At 35.6% G+C, this 18,833-nt stretch overlaps 1 protein-coding gene across 2 annotated transcripts in view; it reads left to right on the top strand.

Annotated features, from left to right (window-relative positions):
* Positions 1–18,833, top strand: part of TYW3 (tRNA-yW synthesizing protein 3 homolog) — a 111,417-nt gene that overhangs the window by 90,123 nt on the left and 2,461 nt on the right. For both annotated transcript variants that reach the window (XM_074003677.1, XM_065520124.2), the window contains one exon: positions 7,261–7,371. In XM_074003677.1, the coding sequence (XP_073859778.1) occupies positions 7,261–7,363 (103 nt within the window). In that variant the 3' untranslated portion in view covers positions 7,364–7,371. The remainder of the gene's footprint in view (positions 1–7,260; positions 7,372–18,833) is intronic.

Below are 18,833 nucleotides of genomic sequence, written 5' to 3'. Positions count from 1 at the left end.
ACATCCTCTCCAGCACCTGCTGTCTCCTGACTTTTTAATGACTCTCATTGTGGTTTTGATCTGCATTTCTCTGATGAACAGTGATGATGAGCATTTTTTCATGTGTCTGTTGGCTGCATAAATGTCTTCTTTTGAGAAGTGTCTGTTCATATAGGAATTTAATTTCAGTATGAGACTCGGTGGGGACAAACATCCAAACCATAGCAGTAGGTAATATATATTACATTATGATCGATTGATAGCACTTCGTCCTCAAAAGGGAAATAGCAATTGATAGTGAACAAAGCCTTAAATGAAAAAGAATAAATACCTTATTTATGTGCTATTCAATCTCTACAAAATTCTTCAAATAGTACCTCTCACCATTCTTTTTAATATATCCTTCTGGAAGTTCTGTAGGCATATATTGGCCTTTCTTATTCTATCCTCCAAATATCTTAACTGCTTACACATTTTTAAAATCTTTTTATGTGTTAGCTTCAGTTCTGGAAATAAGGAAAATTATTGCCTAAAAGTTATTCTGGAAATGCCAAGAACTGTTTGATAAAAATATAATAAATAAATGTGTATCTGAGTTCTTAAGAAAGTAAGCAAAATCCCCAAAGGTCAGATGTGAGATGGTAACTAAAAGATAGAATGGTAAGAATATAAACCCAATCTGTGGTAACTATCACTGGGATGAGGTTAGGAGGGAGGAGACAGCATATTGATAATTTCAGAAAGTGTTTTTGACATTCACACACAAATTTGAGATATTAGGCCCACATGTGGGAGGGAGTGGGAACTATAGTACAAGTCAAAGAGCTACAGCATCAGTGAATGACAGGGTGAAAAAAAAAAGAAAGAAGGACAATCTGCTCGCTGGCAGGAAGATAACAAAGAACTTGTCTATAAGTGGACAAAAGTCTCCCTTAAGACTTTATAACCACAGAACTGAAAATCATGTGCACTTTGGTCTCAAATTTTTACCACCTTTGTATTGTGGGAAACTCTAAGCCAAAACAAAAGACTCCAAATTTGTTCTTAGGCCAATATTATCCCTAGATTTCCTAGAAGAAACCACCACAAAAAGCTGTCAATTCAGGTGTACTGAGTCTGACAGTTAAAGCCCCACTAAAGATCAGTTCACAGTTCCAAATGTTAAAATCAAAGAGTACACAATTCATTATAAGTGCTACAAACAGCTGATTAGATAATATAATATGATAGAACCTATAAAACTCATTATTTTTGATGTTTCAAAAATTTTTCAGACTTACAGAAAAGTTGTAAAAATAATGAACTCATATATACCTTTAATCTGGATTTTCCCAATGTTTAACATAAGCATTCTATCATATATATACAGATATTTTTCTGAACCATTTGAGTAAGTTATAGATGTAATGCACATTAATATTAAATACCTCAGTATGTATTTCATAAAATAAGGCTATTTTCTTATATAATCACTGTATATAATTATAATATCAGGAAATAAACATTGATATAGCTCTATTATCTAATCTACAGAACTTATTTAAATTTTGTCAATTGTCCATTGAACATACTTTAAAGTAAAAGAAAAAAATGTTTGTCTAGTTTAAGGCCCAATTCAGGACCATACATTGCTTTTAGTTGCTATGTCTCTTTTGTCTCCTTCAATCTAAAATCCTTCTTCAGTCTTTGTCATTTATGACTTTGATATTTTTGAAGAATAGAGGCAAGTTATTTTGTACTATATCTCCTAATTTGGTTTTCTCAAATTTCCTCATGAGTAGATTCAAGTTAGGTATTTTGGGCAAGAATAATATTGTGTTCTTCTCAGTGCAACATATCGAAGGCAAATGATGTCTATTTGCCCTTTTACTGTGGGAGATTAACTTTGAGCACTTGGTTAAGAAATGTGTGTCAGGTTTCTTCAGCACAAACTTACTATTTCTCCTTTGTAATTAATAAATTTCATGTGGAGAGATACTTTGAGACTATGTACATATTTTATTTCCTATCAAACTTCTACCCATTAGTTTTAGGATCTCTTGATGATTCTTACCTGAAACACTTATTACTATGTTAGTTGCCAAATTATGATATATTAGTATTTTAAGTAAATTAAAGTATAAATAAAGAAATGACAACATAAAAAGAAAACCACAACAACAAAACCAGGCATATTTGTAAAAGAACTAAAGAGAACATCCAGAAATGACAGACAATGTCATTGAAATTCAGAAGTTAATGGATGAATTAAAAACACATTAAATGCAGCTGAACAGAGAATTAATATACTAGAAAATGTCTCTGGAAAATTATTCAGAATCCAACCTAGCAATATAAAGAAGTGGACATTTTTAAAGCAAAATTAAAAGACATGAAAGATCTAATGAGAAGGTACAACATAGGTTTAATAGATGTTTCAAAAAAAAAAAAACAGAAAAGGAGTAATTTTCAAATAGATAGTGGCTGAGAGTTTTGCAAAATTATTAAGACAAAAATTCTTAGATTCAGGATGTACAACAAGCAGAATAAATAAAACTAAATCCACACTAGATATACCTTAGTGAAATTGCAGAACATCAAAAATAAAGAAAACTTAAAGAACAAAAACAAGGTAAAAAAGACAGATTTGCTACGAAGTTTGAGAATCCAACATACAGTAGGTTTATGGACAACAACAAGAGAAGCCAGAAGACAATGGAATATTTTAAAGCCGAGAGTTTACTGTAGTCCCCCCTTATCTATGGTTTTGCTTTCCACATTTTGTTACCTGCAGTCAACTGCAGTTCAAACAGACTAAATGGAAAATTTTAGAAAAAAAAATGTTAAATTTCAAATTGGGCACCTTTCTGAGCAGCATGAAGAAATGTCTCACCATCCCACTCTGTCTTGCCCAGGCGAGATGTGAATCATCCCTTTGTTCAGCATATTCATACTACATGCACAATCCACCTGTTAGTCACTTATTAGCCATATTGGTTATGAGATTGACTGTTGTAGCATCTCAGTGCTTGTGTGCAAGTAACCCTTATTTCACGTATGGCTCCAAATCACAAGAGTAGTGATGCTGGCATATTGTTATAATTGTTCTATTTTATTATTGGTTATTGTTGTTAATCCCTTAATGTGCCTAATTCATAAATGAAAGTTTACCACAGTTATGTATGTATAGGAAAAAACATGGCATATACAGGATTTGGTACTCTCCATAGTTTCAAGCATCCACTGGAGGAACTGGAAAGCTTCCCCCACAAATAAGGGGGGATTACTGTACTGTCAATATAGAATCCTCAATCAAGCTTAACAACCATTTAGAGTGTAGCCATTCAAAAATTTTAAGACAATAAAATACTGAGAGAGTTTACTCTTTATAGTTTCTCTATTTAAAAAATAAGTTAACATTTTATGTGGTAGGCAGAATCCTGAAATGGCACCCATGATGCTTACCTGTAACTATTGTAAACATACCTTCTACTAGTTATTCAAAGATTAATTGGGGTGCTGTTGTGAAGGGATTTTGCTGATGTATTGATGTCCCCAAATCAACTGGTCTTAAGGAGATTATCATACGAGTCCTTTAGATCTGGGCTTAGGGATCAGAGACAGGGGAAGTCAGAGAGACTCAAAGTGTGAGGGTAGTTGAAGGAGGCTACATGGCAAGAAACTGGGCAGCTTCTAGGAGCTGAGAGTGTAGACCCAAGCCAATAGTCACCAACAGAAAGGGATCCTAAATCCTATGACTACAAAAAACTGTAGTCACCGACATACTGAATAACCTTGGAAGCATATTATTTCCCAGAGCCTTCAGGAAGCAATGCAGGCTGGCTGACAACCTGATTTCAACCTTTTGAAAAGCTGAGCAGAGGTCCCAGTTTCCACCTGTGTCTGGACTCTTGATCCACAGAAACTGAGAGATAACTGAAAGGATGTACAGGCATACCTTGGATATATTGCAGGTTCCATTCTAGTCCACCAAAGTAAAGCAAATATTGCAATAAAGCGAGTCACACAACTTTTTCTGTTTTATACTACATATAAAAGTTATGTTTACACTACACGGTAGTCTATTAAGTGTGCAACGTCATTATATATAACAACAATTTACCTATCTTAATTTAAAAATACTTTATTGATAAAAAATGCAAACAATCATCTGAGTCATCAGTGAATTACAATCCTTTTGCTGGCAGAGGGTCTTGTCTTAATGCTGATGGCTGCTAACTGATCAGAGTGATGGCTACTGAAGGTTAGGGTGGCTGTGCCAATTTCTTAAAATAACACAACATCAAAGTTTATTGCATTGGTTGACCTTTTCATGAAAGATTTCTCTGTAGCATGAGATACGGTTTGATGGCATTTTAGACACAATAGAACTTTCATAATTGGAGTCAAACCCTGCCACTGCTTTATCCATCAAGTTTATGTAAACGTTCTAATTTTTGTTGTTGTTGTTGTCATCTCAGCAATGTTTACAGCATCTTCACCAGGAACAGACTGCCTGCATACACTACATCCATTCTGCAGCCCATAGATCAAGGAATAATTTTGAGCTTCAAATCTTGTTGCTTAAAAACTATATTTCATAAAACCATAGCAGCCATAAACAGTGATTCCTATCGTGGGTTTGGGCAAAGTAAATTGAAAATCTTCTGGAAAGATTCATCATTCTAGGTGCCATTAAGAACATTCATGTTCATGAAAGGAAGTCAAAATACAAACATTAACAGGAGTTTGGAAGAGTTTGATTCCAACCTTCATGGATGACTCAAAAAACCACTTTTTTTGCTCATCTATAAGAAGCAACTCATTACCAGTTCAAGTTTCATGAGACTGCAGTAATTCAGCCACATCTTCAAGTTCCACTTGTAATTATAGTTCTCTTGCTATTTCTACCACAACTGCAGTTACTTCCTCCACTGAAGTCTTGAACATCTCAAAGTCATGCTTTACCAGAAGATTTTCAAATTACTCCTTGATCCATGGGCTGCAGAATGGATGTTATATTAGCAGGTAGGAAAACAAGATTCATCTCCTTGTACATCTCCATCACAACTTTTGGGTGACTAGCTGAGTGTCAATGAGCAATAATATTTTGAAAGAAATCTTTTTCTCTGAGCAGTAGGTCTCAGCAGTGAGCTGCATATATTCAACAAACCATGCTGCAAATAAATGCGCTGTCATCCGGACTTAATTGTTCTATTTATAGAGCAAAGGCAGAATAGATTTAGCACAAATTATTAAGGGGCCTAGCATTTTTAGAATGGTAAATAACCATTGGCATCAACTTAAAGTCACCAGTTGAATTAGCCACTAACAAGAGAGTTGTCCTGTCCTTTGAAGCTTTGGATTCAGGCATCGAGGGCATCTTTTTCCAGTATAAGGCTGTTTCATATATGAAAATCTATTGCTTAGTGGATCCGCCTTCAACAGTTTTCTTAGCTAGATCTTCTAGGTAACTTGCTGCAGCTTCTACATCAGCACTTGCTGCTTCACCTTCCACTTTTATAACTTCTATGTTTTCTCTTTAAACCTCATGAGCAGCCTCTGCTTGCTTCAAACTTTTCTTTGGCAGCTTCCTCACCTCTCTCAGCGAAGAGAGTTAGGACCTTGCTCTAGATTCAGTTTTGGCTTAGGGGAATGTAGTGGCTAATTTGATCTCCATCCACTAAAATGTTCTCCCTATCAGCAATAAGGCTGTTTCACTTTCTTATCATTTGTGTTTGGTGGAGTAGGACTTTTAATTTCCTTCAAGAACTTTTCCTTCACATTCACAACTTGGTTAACTGTTTGGCACAAGAGGCCATACAATTTGGCCTCTCTCAGCTTTTGACATGCTTTCTTCACTAAGCTAATTAGCTTTTGATTTAAAGTGGGAAACTCACAACTCTTTCTTTCTCTTGATCACTTAGAGGCTATTGTGGGATTATTAACTGGCCTAATTTTAATATTGTTGTTCCTCAGGGAATAGGGAGACCCGAGGAGAGGGAGAGAGGCAGGGGAATTGTTGGTCAGTGGAGCAGTCAGAATGCACACATTTATCAATTAAGTTCTTCCTTTTATAGATACAGTGTGTGGTACCCCCAAACAGTTACAATAGTAACTAGTAACACCATAAATCACTCATCACAGATCACCATAACAGATATAATAATAATGAAAAAGTTTGAAATATTGTGAGTATTACCAAAATGTGGTGTAGATACAGTTAGCACGTGCTAGTGGAAAAATGGTGCCAACAGACTTGATCAACACAGGTATGCCACAAACCTTTAATTTGTAAAAAACACAATTATCTGCAAAGCACAATAAAGTGAGGTACAATAAAAGAAGGTGGCCGGGATCAGTGGCTCATGCCTGCAATCCCAGCACTTTGGGAGGCCAAGGCAGGCAGATCACTTGAGGTCAGGAGTTCAAGACCAGCCTGGCCAACATGGTGAAACTCTGTCTCTACTAAAAATATATATAAAAATTAGCTGGGCATGGTGGTACACAACTGTAGTCCCAGCTACTCGGGAGGCTGAGGCAGGAGAATTGCTTAAACTCAGGAGGCAGAGGTGGCAGTGAGCTGAGATTGTGCCGCTGCACTCCAGCCTGGGTGACAGAGTGAGACTCTATCTCAAAACAAAACAAAAAACAAAACAAAACAAAAAAAGGCTTGCCTGTATGTTGTTGTAAACTACCAAGTTTCTGTTAATTTCTTACACTGTTATGGAATACTATTACAGTGTATTTTCAAAAGATGGAAGCTGGAGATATAAAAAGCTATGGATAACTCTAAACAAACGTTGACTATATGGGACAATATAAATAATAATAAAGATGGGGGAACACACAGAAGTTGGAAATGAAATACTAGCAAAAATTGTATTTCAAACAGATGTTCAGAGTTAAAAATTGGAATATCATTGTGTTGCTTGGGAAGAGCCTAAAGATACTGAGTAACTAGATTATGTAAAACCAGGTATGGATGTTTAAAATATGAGAGCAACCACTAGAAATTGAATGTATAAGATTTCTTTTCATTGTATTATAGGTAATTTCTCAGATCTACTTTTCATATCACACATTCTGTCTTCAGCAGAATTCAAACTGCCTTTTATCCTCTTCATTGTGTCTGGTTTTGTTTTGCTTTTTCATTCTTTACTTCATCCAGTTATTCAGCAAAGGAAGTCATAAGATGTGACGATTTATTTTTATATTATTATGTTTTAAGTAAAGTGTTTTAGCTTTAGGCTGCTAAAATATTATAAGGTGTGCGCTTAAGCAAACATTTGTTTCCCACAGTTCTTGGTGCTTGAAATCCAAGACCAAGAGACAGCATGGTTGGGTTCTTGGTGAAGGCTTTCTCCTGGTTTACAGATGGCTGTCTTCTCATATCATCACATAGCGGAGAAGGTAATTACATGCCTTTATAAGGACACTAGTTCCATTCATGTGGGTCCCATCTTCATGTTTTACTTACCTCCAAAATGTCTCACTTCCAAATACCATCGCATTGGAGATTAGGTTTCAACATAGGAATCTGGGGAGAGGGGAGACAAACATTCAGTCCACAGCATAAAAAAATTCTGGATATAGAGAAGATTAGAAGTAAATCAACTCTCATAATTCACCACTATTAACATTACTGTATCTCTGTGTTTGCTTACATAGATGTTTACATTGGTAACCTATAAAGATATATGTGTATATCTACCTTTATTACGGTTATGAGAGTCATACTTTCATTAATAATTACAGCATAATAGTTAAAAGTACAAACTTTGGAGTCAGAGACATGGGTTCAAGTCCAGCTCCAGCATTTACAAGCTATGTGAACTTGGGCAAATTATTTAATCTTCAGAACCTGAGTTTCTTTTTCTTTTTCTTTTTCTTTTTTTTGAGATGGAATTTTGCTCTTTTTGCCCAGACTGGAGTGCAATGACACGATCTCAGCTCACCGCAACCTCCGCCTCCTGTGTTCAAGCGATTCTCCTGCCTCAGCCTCTCAAGTAGCTGGGATTACAGGCATGCGCCACCATGCCTGGATAATTTTTGTATTTTTAGTAGAGATGGGGTTTCTCCATGTTGGTCAGGCTCGTCTTGAACGCCCGACTTCAGGTGATCCACCCTCCTCGGCTTCCCAAAGTGCTGGGATTACAGGCATGAGCCGCCGTGCCCTGCCAGAACCTCAGTTTCTTTATCTGTTAAATGGAGGGAATGATTACAGTACTTGCCACATAGGATGGTCATGGGCTTAAATTTCAGTAACTATTTTTTATTTCTAAAATATACTTTTTCAAATAACTGTTACTGTTTTCTTACAGGGTCTTATCATTTCATTAAAAAATTTTTATTTCCTTATTTTATGTCTCTACTTTAAATATGTTTGCTTTATAGGATCTTTTGGGTAGTTCTGTCTTTTCAGGTTTTTGAGGGAACACATTCTCTTTTTGATTGTGTTATTTCTCTAGTTTTTCATGGATTATTTCTTGATGTGATTTACTTTAAAAAAATTTTTTTTCATGAGAGGATTTTAGATCTTCTGTTTAGGTGCTATGTCTTCCTGACCCATGGTTTCAAGAGCTCACATTACTATCACGATGGCTACTGTTCACTTTTAATTCCAGCACATCTATGTGCCTTTTCTTGTTTGCTTAATTGTGTATTTTATCCATCATTTCTTTGGGTTTGTGTTATTATAACTGTAAGAAATCATCTCCATCAGTAAAATTCTAGACATATCAAAATTGGGAAAAATTTTAGAGTGGACACTTAGCTTTCCAGCATTCTCCAATAATATGTAAGCACAAACTGTTTCTAGTGAAGTGCAAGTCTGGTCTTGATTCATAAACATGCTAAATTGTCAGCCTCCCTCTCCTGAATTAAAAGCATATGCATCACTCTACTAGTTAAGCAAGACATTCTCATTTGACTATGTAAGTTGCAGGGAATGAAAAGGAAGAGTTTGAAGAAGTTTATGGAGGACAGGAGAGAAAGTAGAGAACATTAGCTTTTCAGACTTTTGTTAACAGTCTGAATTCTAAGGAAATGAAGACCGGCAGTTACAATGTGCCTTTGAGCTTTAACATCTGAGGTATTTCCCCAGACTCTTCCCCAGTGAGCAGTCCTAAATGGGTTGCCAAGAGAAATGATCAGGGCTATTAGAATAACTTTGTGACAACATGGAAATTTACAAGATACCCTCACACTAGACATTTATATAATGTAATAAGCATATTACATTTTTAAAGAATAAGGGGATTATTGGCCAATGGCAAGGCTTTCTATAATGTAAAAGCCCCAAGAATTTTTTTAATAAGTAATGTGATCCACATGTACAGATAGCTGTAACATTACAATAAAGACAATTTACTTCAAAACTGTTGAATCATGAATCTAAAAATTATAGCGCAATGCAAATAAACATTCATTTCAGGTTCACTCTGAGCCTGAAATAGTTCTTAATAGTGGTGTCTCATGCTTCAGTTTGCAAATACACTTCATAGCTTCATTTAGAGCATACGCATTTCAGGTTAGGAGCCCTTATCTGGAACATGAAAATTACACTGAAGACCCTAGACAATAAATCCCTGACATTCCAGAAAGACCTTATCTTAAGCAACATTAATGTTACATACAATTACATAGAATTTGATTCACTTTCCAGAATGATTGGGAAATCATCTGGCTTGGTAGAAGATTTGGCCGTTATCAGGCATATTACACTTGGTTTTATTCCCTATAGGGCCTGAAGGGGAGGTCAAATAGTAACAGAATATGTTTTCTCTTTTTTAACACTGTGCTAAAAAATAATTTTTCTCCCCTCCTGGTCTGCCAAGATTCAAATCCCAAGTAACATTGGCACATTACTTAACCATTCCTCCATGACTGTTTCCTCATCTAAGAAAAGTTAAAAACATTATTCCACATGCTGTGAGGATCAAATAAGCTAAATCATAGTTGCTAGTATTATTATACTATAATATTATCACTTTTATCATTTTAGGCCCTCGGGAAACAAATTAAAATAATAACGATGGTACTAAAATGTTACTTTACAAGAGACTTTCTAAAGATACATCTATTGAGGACTTATATTGTGCCAGGCAATTTAGAGTCCTTATGTATCTTGTTTTCCTAACACTGCTCCAAAGTTATCACTCTTATCCATGTTTCAGAGATGATAGAAATGTGGTTCAGAGAGGTTAAATAATTTAACTGTGAACACACAGCCAGCAAATTGATTTGAAAAGGCTAGTTCTCTTTCCACTATTTCTACTGATGCAAGGACAATTTGACCTAAATATAAAAATGATCCTAGACACTTCCACTTATTTTAATGAAAAGTGAGTGTCGCCATAATGGAGCAGGGGACATATATATAGCTAATTACTGAAAAGAGGGTTGGAAAAAGGCTCAGGTTTTCCACTGACAGGCTTTATGGCTTTTGCAAGTCATCTTACCTCTCTGGTCCTCATTTTCCACACTGGTAAAAAGAGGAACTTGGACTAGTCTAGTTCACCTATTTAATTTTTCTGTCTCAGTTTCCTTATTTGTGAAACAAGAATGTAAGTTTGCCCTCTCAGGGAAATTTCGGGGATGAAATGATTTTGAAAGTGTGTTCTAGCTATCTATTTCATAACGACTTACCAAAAATAATGACTTAAAACAATAACTATTATTTCTGTTCACAATGAATTGGGGTTTTGATAAGACCCAGCTAGGCAGGTTCTGTTCAGGTTGTCTCATGAGTTTAAGCTGGACAGTGGCTAGGGCTAGGGTCACCTTCAAAGCTTCCTTAGTAACCTGTCTGGTGCCTGAGCTGAAAAGGCTCAAACATCCAGGGGCTGGAAAAGCTGGGGCTATTTGTCTCTCTCCACATGTTATTGCTCCATGTAGGATCTCTACAAGGCAATGTTGAGATACCCAGATTGCACACATGGTGGCTTAAACACAAGCTGTTCTTATCCTGAGAACAACTTGTGAATGATACATATCCTTTCCTAACTGAACCTCTGAAATCACACAGCATCACCTCTGTTTCACTAAGTCACTAAGTACTAAGTCCTACTCAGGTTGAATAGGAGAAGGCATAGACTCCACCTCTAGACAGGAGGAGTATCCAAGAATTGCACACATCCTTTAAAAACATCCTTTAGACCACCAAAAATTGCTGAAAGTGTAGGTATCCTTATTAATTTTATGCAGATGCAGATTATTCTCTCTTGGAATTATTAACAGCAAATAGAAAACATTTCATACCAAGTCGATTCTAAGACTCTCTTCTCCAAATGTGAAATTGTGTTCTTAGGAAATATCTACCAATTGTTACATTAGTCAAAGTAAAATATAACATGGAGAAAAAAATTCTTATAAAAATATTACTAAACATGGTGTTATCTCAAGCCAAATATATTTTTAAGGCTCATCTGCTTTAAAAAGATTGTTTTCCTTTCTTTTCCTGTCTGTTAAACTGGATAATCAAAAAGTGACTATAGTAAGTATATTGGGGCATTTGGTCACTTTTGAAAATGCGACTGAGATTTTGAACCATGCTTTATAATCTGGGCCTGTGAACTATGCAGTCATTCTTAGGAGCAAGAAAGGTGAGAGGTGTGATTTCTCCTGTAAGGGCTACCAGAGTCTTAGAAGTGCCTTGGTCTCATTACTAATTAAAGATGAAGTTCTGCTGAGAAAGCATCAGTGATGAATTCAGGGATTTTCAGGGAGTCATTTGTTTACCTAAAACTGGAAGTCAGGTCAGCTGACTCTTATTTCAGTGCTCATTTAATTATTTTGCACAGTTTCTCAAGATCACTGCAAAGCTTGCATGACTTTCTACTTGAGAATAAAATACATTGAGAAGTTTAATATCTCTGTATAGTTTTGCCATAATAAATGTCCTATTGTTTAAGCCCTATTAAATTCTTATTTAAATTTGCAATGGAACCAATGTATGTTTTCCATAATGGCAAGTTATTTTATCTCAGAAGTAAATAAATCAATAAATATCCCCAATTTCCTTTATTCACTGCTATAGATTCATGATCCATAAGTTCATCTAAACCCTTCTTGATTCTATTTATTTTCTTAAGCTTATATAAATTCTGAGAACCATCACTAACTCTAGAACTCCATATTATTTAACTTAAAATGAGCTATTTAAAACTACAGGGGTATCCATACAGTTTTTAATAGCTAATCAACTCACTCAGCTTTTGTCTCTCTATAACAAAAAGGTGTTTAATTTTAAATTAGAGATTCCATATCCAGTTTGAACAATTTAAGAGTATGATCCTATTTTTATAAGATAAGTTTTTTTATTCTCTCTGTGTATTTTTCTGTCCATCATTCAAACATCCTTCTCTTATCTCTGTATATATATCAGGCAATATTAACCAAATAGATATCTATTTCCATAGTTAAGAGAGGTGTCATTTGGAATTATTGAGAATGATGGGTAGGCTTTTACCTTTTATTTTGTACTTTTCTATGCTGCTTGATTTTTTCTATCCTTATGGAAGTATCACTTAAAATAACTCAGTTAGAATTGTGTATTACTTAACGTTTTAAACATACACTGGGAGTGGAGGTGGGGGAGGAACAACATCAGGATAAATAACTAATGCACGTGGGGCTTAGTACCTAGGTGGTGAGTTTACAGGTGCAGCAAACCACCATGGCACACATTTACATATGTAACAAACCTACACATCCTGCACATGTACCCCAGAACTTAAAATAAAATACATTTAAAAAAAACAAAAATGCAATATCTGTGAAGCATAATAAAGTGAAACACACACACACACAAACACATGCACAAACACTTTGATATACATGCTTTATATATTTTAATGCTCACTGGGACCTTATAAAGTAATTATTATTATTCTTATTGTATGAAAAATGAAACAGGCACTGAGAAATAAGGTAATTTTTCCCAAATGACACACCAAGAGTGGTTCCCCTCTAATCATGGGGCTTATATTCCCAGACCCCCAGCAGATGCCTGAAAATGCAGATGGTACAGAATTCTATACATACTGTGATTTTTGCCTATATATACATATCTATGTTAAAGTTCAATTTATAAATTAAGCACAGTTAAGGGATTAACAATAAGTAATAATAACAAAATAATTACAACAAAAGTCATGTGAAGGAGGTCTTTCTTTGTCTCAAAGGGTGCTATATGCACCCTTCTTCTTGCGATGACATGAGATGATAAAATGCCTACCTGGTTAGACGAAATGAGGTGAATGACGCAGGTGTTGTGACATAGCATTAGGTTACTACTGGCCTTCTGATGATATGTCAAAAAGGAGGATCATCTGCTTTGGGTGATCCTGGATCATTGGGCCATGACAATGTTGATGGCTGGATGTCAGAAGCAGACAATGTCAATGACTAATGTATACATACATTAATCAGTGTAATGTATACAGCATGGATATGCTGGACAAAATGATGATTGACGGTTACCTTCATTGCTACATATTAATAGATGATTAATAACTTTTACAAAAAAAATTGTATTAAAGATTCATTCAGCACCTACGTATGTCAAGCACTGTGCAAGGCATTACAGAAACATTTTATTTAATCTTCATAAAAATTTTCCAACATAATTATTTGAATTCATGGCTTTGGTTTTTATTCTATGCAATACTAAGTATTAGCAGTTGAGTATAGCAAAATAATAATGTATGCTTGTACTTATTTTTTGTTCACATTACTTATTTTTGGCTAATTTTTTTTCAGTATGTGTTGTGTTAATGATCTCTATTTTAGGATAATTAAATTCTTAGATAAAGAAAATAAATGTCAAAGTTAGGACAATCCACTTTTTTACTGATTGTTGTTGGACATTAGAACTCATTTGAACTTTAGCTACACCACCTGTAAGATTAAGCATATGGAAGACTTCAATGCTTAAACCCCTGGCACACCTACATAACGACTTTTCCTTCTCATGGCAATACATAGCCTAATTAGATTATGATCAATATTCTAAGGGCATATTGGTATCATGGCACCCTTTTCCTAAATTTAAAATGCTTATTTACATAGAAGAAAGTAAGAGATACTTGAGGTTCCCTTCTCAAAGCCCTTTGCCTGTAAATTTTGTTTGCTTGGCTTTTTCAGTTACATCTCATTTCAAGCTGCTAAATCAGAATACCGTAGACTGCATAGCTTGAATAAAAAAACATTTATTTGTCATAGTTCTGGAGGCTGTAAGTCTGAGATCAGGGTGACAGCATTGTCGGGTTCTGGTGAGGATCCTCTTTTGAGTTGCAGGCAGTGACTTACCTTTGTATCTTCACATGGTGCAAAGAAAGAGGAAGACAGCACTCTGGGATCCCTTTTATAAGGGCACTAATCCCATTCATGAGGGCTCCACCTTCATGAAATAATTACCTTCCAAAGACCCCATCTACTATGACATCACCTTTGGGGTTAGGAATTCAACATATGAATTTTGCAGGGACACAAATGTTTATTCAAACCATGTGTTCTTAAATATGAACAGAGGAGGAATAAATCTCTCCTTTGTCTAAATAAGGCAAAAGAGGTTATAATCAGCTTTCTCCACAGACTCACATTTTTCTTTAGAAAAAGTAATAGAGTGATCAGAACATCCCACTCCTTCTTGGACAGGTCACTTGACAATCTCTACAGGAGTATGGCTATCCTACAAGTGCAAATACCTTTTGTCTCCATCCTCAGAATCAGTGAATTTGACCACCTTTGGAGCTTCAGGTCATTTTGATGATTGAGGATTTCCACATTTTTGCAGAGAACTAGGAGAAACATGGATTGCATCTGGATATTGCAGGGCATTAAATTTAATAACAAATTAAGAGCAATAAAATCCTTTGGCCAGTCTGTCTTTTGAGATCCTGTCCTGAAATTTCTATCCCATTATGATAAAAAAAAAAAAAGTCAAAATAGAATCTGCCCAGATAGGGTAGATCCCTACAGCACACAAGGAAGTAGAAACATGAAAAGTAAAAAAAATCCATAAAACCCAGCACAACCCACCAAACAGCTTTTATGGGGCAAAGAAGGAGGTTTGTACTACATTGATACAGAATATCTTGCCACACTCATTGAACTACCCAGGTTATTTTTCATTTCTCAATTTTTATGTGTAATATACAGCAAATAATAAGTTAATATGAGTAGCAAAAGCAGAATTGTAACTTTTCAAAACTCTGATACTTTTTGTGAAAAGAACTAAGCAAATCATGCTGTCTTCTGCTCAGTGGAGCATAGGGAATAATGGCCCTCATCCCTCTTCATGTGCTGAAGGCTGAAATTATTCAGTTTTTAGATCTACAAAGCTTGTCCAGCACTCAGACAGCCTGGCCCTGAAGATACATGCACTTAATAAATATTTTTGGATGGTGCTTAAAGCTCTTAAATTGCTAAATAGCAATAATCATAGACTTTGGCAGTGTTCCCTATTAGCACATCTTCAACTGTTATATAAAGCCCTAAGCGAAAATTAGCCCATGGGACTCCTCTAAACACTCTGCTAAAAATAAACTTCGTCATCTCTCATTTCAATGTTCATGAGGTCACAAGCATTTCATACATTCCATGTGCTTGTCATGTCAGTACCTTTGAGCTCAGGAAGTTGGCATCTAGAAAAAAAGTCAAATATTTAGATCCTAATGGATTCCAGAAAATATATTTCCCCCTTCAGGCATGAAAAACACATAAAACTTGAAGACTACTGATTGTGCAAAATCCAGGTATAAAGCAATATAGTATAAAGCATTTAGCAAAAATGTTCTCTTGCTATTTTTTTTTAATTTTTATTATTATTTTTTTGAAATGGAGTCTTTGCTCTGTCACCCAGGCTGGAGTGCAGCAGCGTGATCTTGGCTCATGGCAACCTCTGCCTCCCAGGCTCAAGCAATTCTCCTGTCTCCACCTCCCAAGTAGTTGGGATTACAGGTGTGCACCACCATGCCCAGCTAATTTTTGTATTTTTAGTAGAGACGGGGTTTCACCATCTTGGTCAGGCTGATTTCAAACTCTGACCTCAATGATCCGCCTGCCTCGGCCTCCCAGAGTGCTAGGATTACAGATGTGAGCCACTGTGTCTGGCTTGATACTGATTTTAATTCTTTTGGTTATGCACCCGGAAATGAGATTACTGGGATCAAATAGTAGTTCTATTTTTAGTAGTTCTATTTTTAGTTTTTTGAGGAACCTCCATCCTGTTTTCCATAATGGATATACCAATTTACATTGCCACCAACGGTGTGCAAAGTCTCCCTTTCTCCACATCCTCACTAACACTTATCTTGTGTCTGTTAGATAATAGCCATTCCAACAGCTGTGAGGTGACACCTCGTTGTATTTTATTATTATTATTATTATACTTTAAGTTCTAGGGTACATGTGCATAACGTGCAGGTTTGTTACATATGTATACTTGTGCCATGTTGGCCTGCTGCACCTATCAACTCGTCATGTCCATCAGTGACAGACTGGATTAAGAAAATATTGCACATATACACCATGGAATACTTGCTATTTTTTTTAATTGCCTGCCTGACACATGCTCAAAGACTTAGGATGGAGATTTGTGGCCTGCAGAGGCTTAATATATATTTGATATTATTATTATAAATGCAAGACAGAGTTCATAGCCAAAAACTAAAAAGAACCTAAGACCTGCCTGTCTTCATAATATAGTCTTGAAATGTAAATGAAGTAAAAATTGTACCAACGATGTTATATTACAAGCTGAAAATGTTAGTTGCCAGTACTGTTGTTCCCTATCTGCCTGGATTATTTCTTAATGGTTCTTTTGTAATATTTTGATTTCTCAAAAGATGTGGAGTTTTTTTTTTTCTCAGAAGTGAGTCATACAACCTTCTCCAAGTAGAACATTTTAGCTTTTCTCTAATGTATAACTAACTATTCCTGAATTAAATTTCCTTTCTTTTTTTATTAGAATATGCCCCTAGTGTTGGGACAGCTTGCAACGTTAGTCTTCTCCTCTGGTCCTAAGCAACCTCTGTCAGATGCTAACCTGATCCTTTACATGACAAATATATATTATTGGCAAATCAGAACTCATATATTGCTCTAGGTCAGGATCAAATTCAGTATCAATACCAAAGGCTTCCCCAAAAAGGAGTGAAAGTATCTTACTCATTCCAAACATGTCACCTTCTTTTACTAAAATGTCCTAAGTATTAAGCACCCTCTTTTTCCTTTATTAATAACCCATGATTCATCAGTTTCCAAGACTCCTTACTAAATTAATCTGAATTAAGTAAATTAGATGCCTTCATTTAACAGATCCCACAAGTCCAGAGCTAGTTGGAAAAAAAGTAAAATTTCAATTTCACATTCTTATAAATATTCAGGCTCACATAATTTTATCCATTGTTCATTCTGTTAATGTCAGCCTCCATAATTTATTGACCATGTAAAAATATTTTAGCATGGAAAGTGGAGAAAATGAGTGAGAATAAATCATTCAGTGCTCTTCTGCAGGCTGCAATGCAGTCCAGAAGACCTTCATTTTAAATTCTGTATTCAAGCACCAGTTGAGACAAATTGGTTAGCAGTTCATCATGGGACCAATTTCAGACCTCATCCATTTAGACTCTAAGGGCTTTTCCACGTTACTGAAGGCAGCCAACTCATATTTGGTGGTTTCAAGAACACAATCTTTGGCGATTTCTAAAAACTACAGTATATGCTTCAGTTCTTAAAATTCATCATCTAATTTCCTCTATCTCCCTTCCACTGGGTAAGACACATCTGTCAACACATGTGCCATTGGCCTATTCTTCTTCTTCAAGTGGTTATTGAGCTTGACTCTCTATGCTGTATCAGAGAAAAGTTGTTCTGACACATATGCAGGCACTATGGGGTAACATAAACCATGCAAGGGTTAAAATTGCTCACCCCTCATCCCCACCCCCGTGAATCTACCTACAGGGAAAACTAAACATTGTTTTAAACAACACGACTCCCATAATCCTATATATTAGGAATTTACATTGTAAAAGTTAACTTTATTCATTTATTTTCCTAACAGAACAACATATGTTATGCTTACATTTGAAAGCAATCTCAGAAGAAGGGCCTGCATGTGAATGCAATTGGCTGGGAGTTCACATTTCCCTTAGACAAAATTGTGAGCAAAACACATGTTTTTCCATCTAAGTTAGAAGATGGAAAATCATGCATTATTTTTCAGGCTTTTGTGGCATGTCATTTAAAATTAATGCATATTTCTTCATGCACATTTTCACAAATGTCAATGTTGATACATCCATTAGATCTGTTGTGTTCAATCCCTTCAAAACCTGGAGAACTTGTACTCTTGAAAATATTTTCCCCCTAACTTTTCAATTTGCTCCTGAGAATTGTAATTCTTTTTGACTAGTGATAAGTGAAAAACAGAACCCTCTATCTTTGCTTCCTGCTGAAGAAATAGAAATGTTTCTGTATACTTGCTTTTCATTTCAGGTAGGCCAAAGAATGGCTGTTCCACTCACTGCTATACCACAATAATCTCTCCAGGTCATCTCAAAACTCATGAAGAAAAGAGAAGCCAAGCAGCCACTAGTGTGTTATAGGTGACATAAAATAATCGGGTACAAGCAGAAAATTCTAAATGTAGGAACTCCTGGAAGACAAATAAAGTGCAAATAAAACAGAAGATATCATTATTTTGCTAGAAGAGTACTCATTTTTCCTTACTGTTTAGGAAAGGAAGTAAGCTTTTTCTAAGTTCTAGTTTTTTTAATAAAACTTGGCTAGAAGAAGGAAATTGTAGGTCTTCATTTTAGCTGTACACATTCAGGAATAAGGTTACCAGGAAGCCAATCAGACAT

The sequence above is a fragment of the Macaca fascicularis genome, chromosome 1 (genome assembly GCF_037993035.2).
Source record: "Macaca fascicularis isolate 582-1 chromosome 1, T2T-MFA8v1.1".
NCBI lineage: Eukaryota > Metazoa > Chordata > Mammalia > Primates > Cercopithecidae > Macaca > Macaca fascicularis.
Note: the sequence above shows the minus strand (reverse complement) of the source record. Positions and strands in the feature narration are given on the sequence as shown.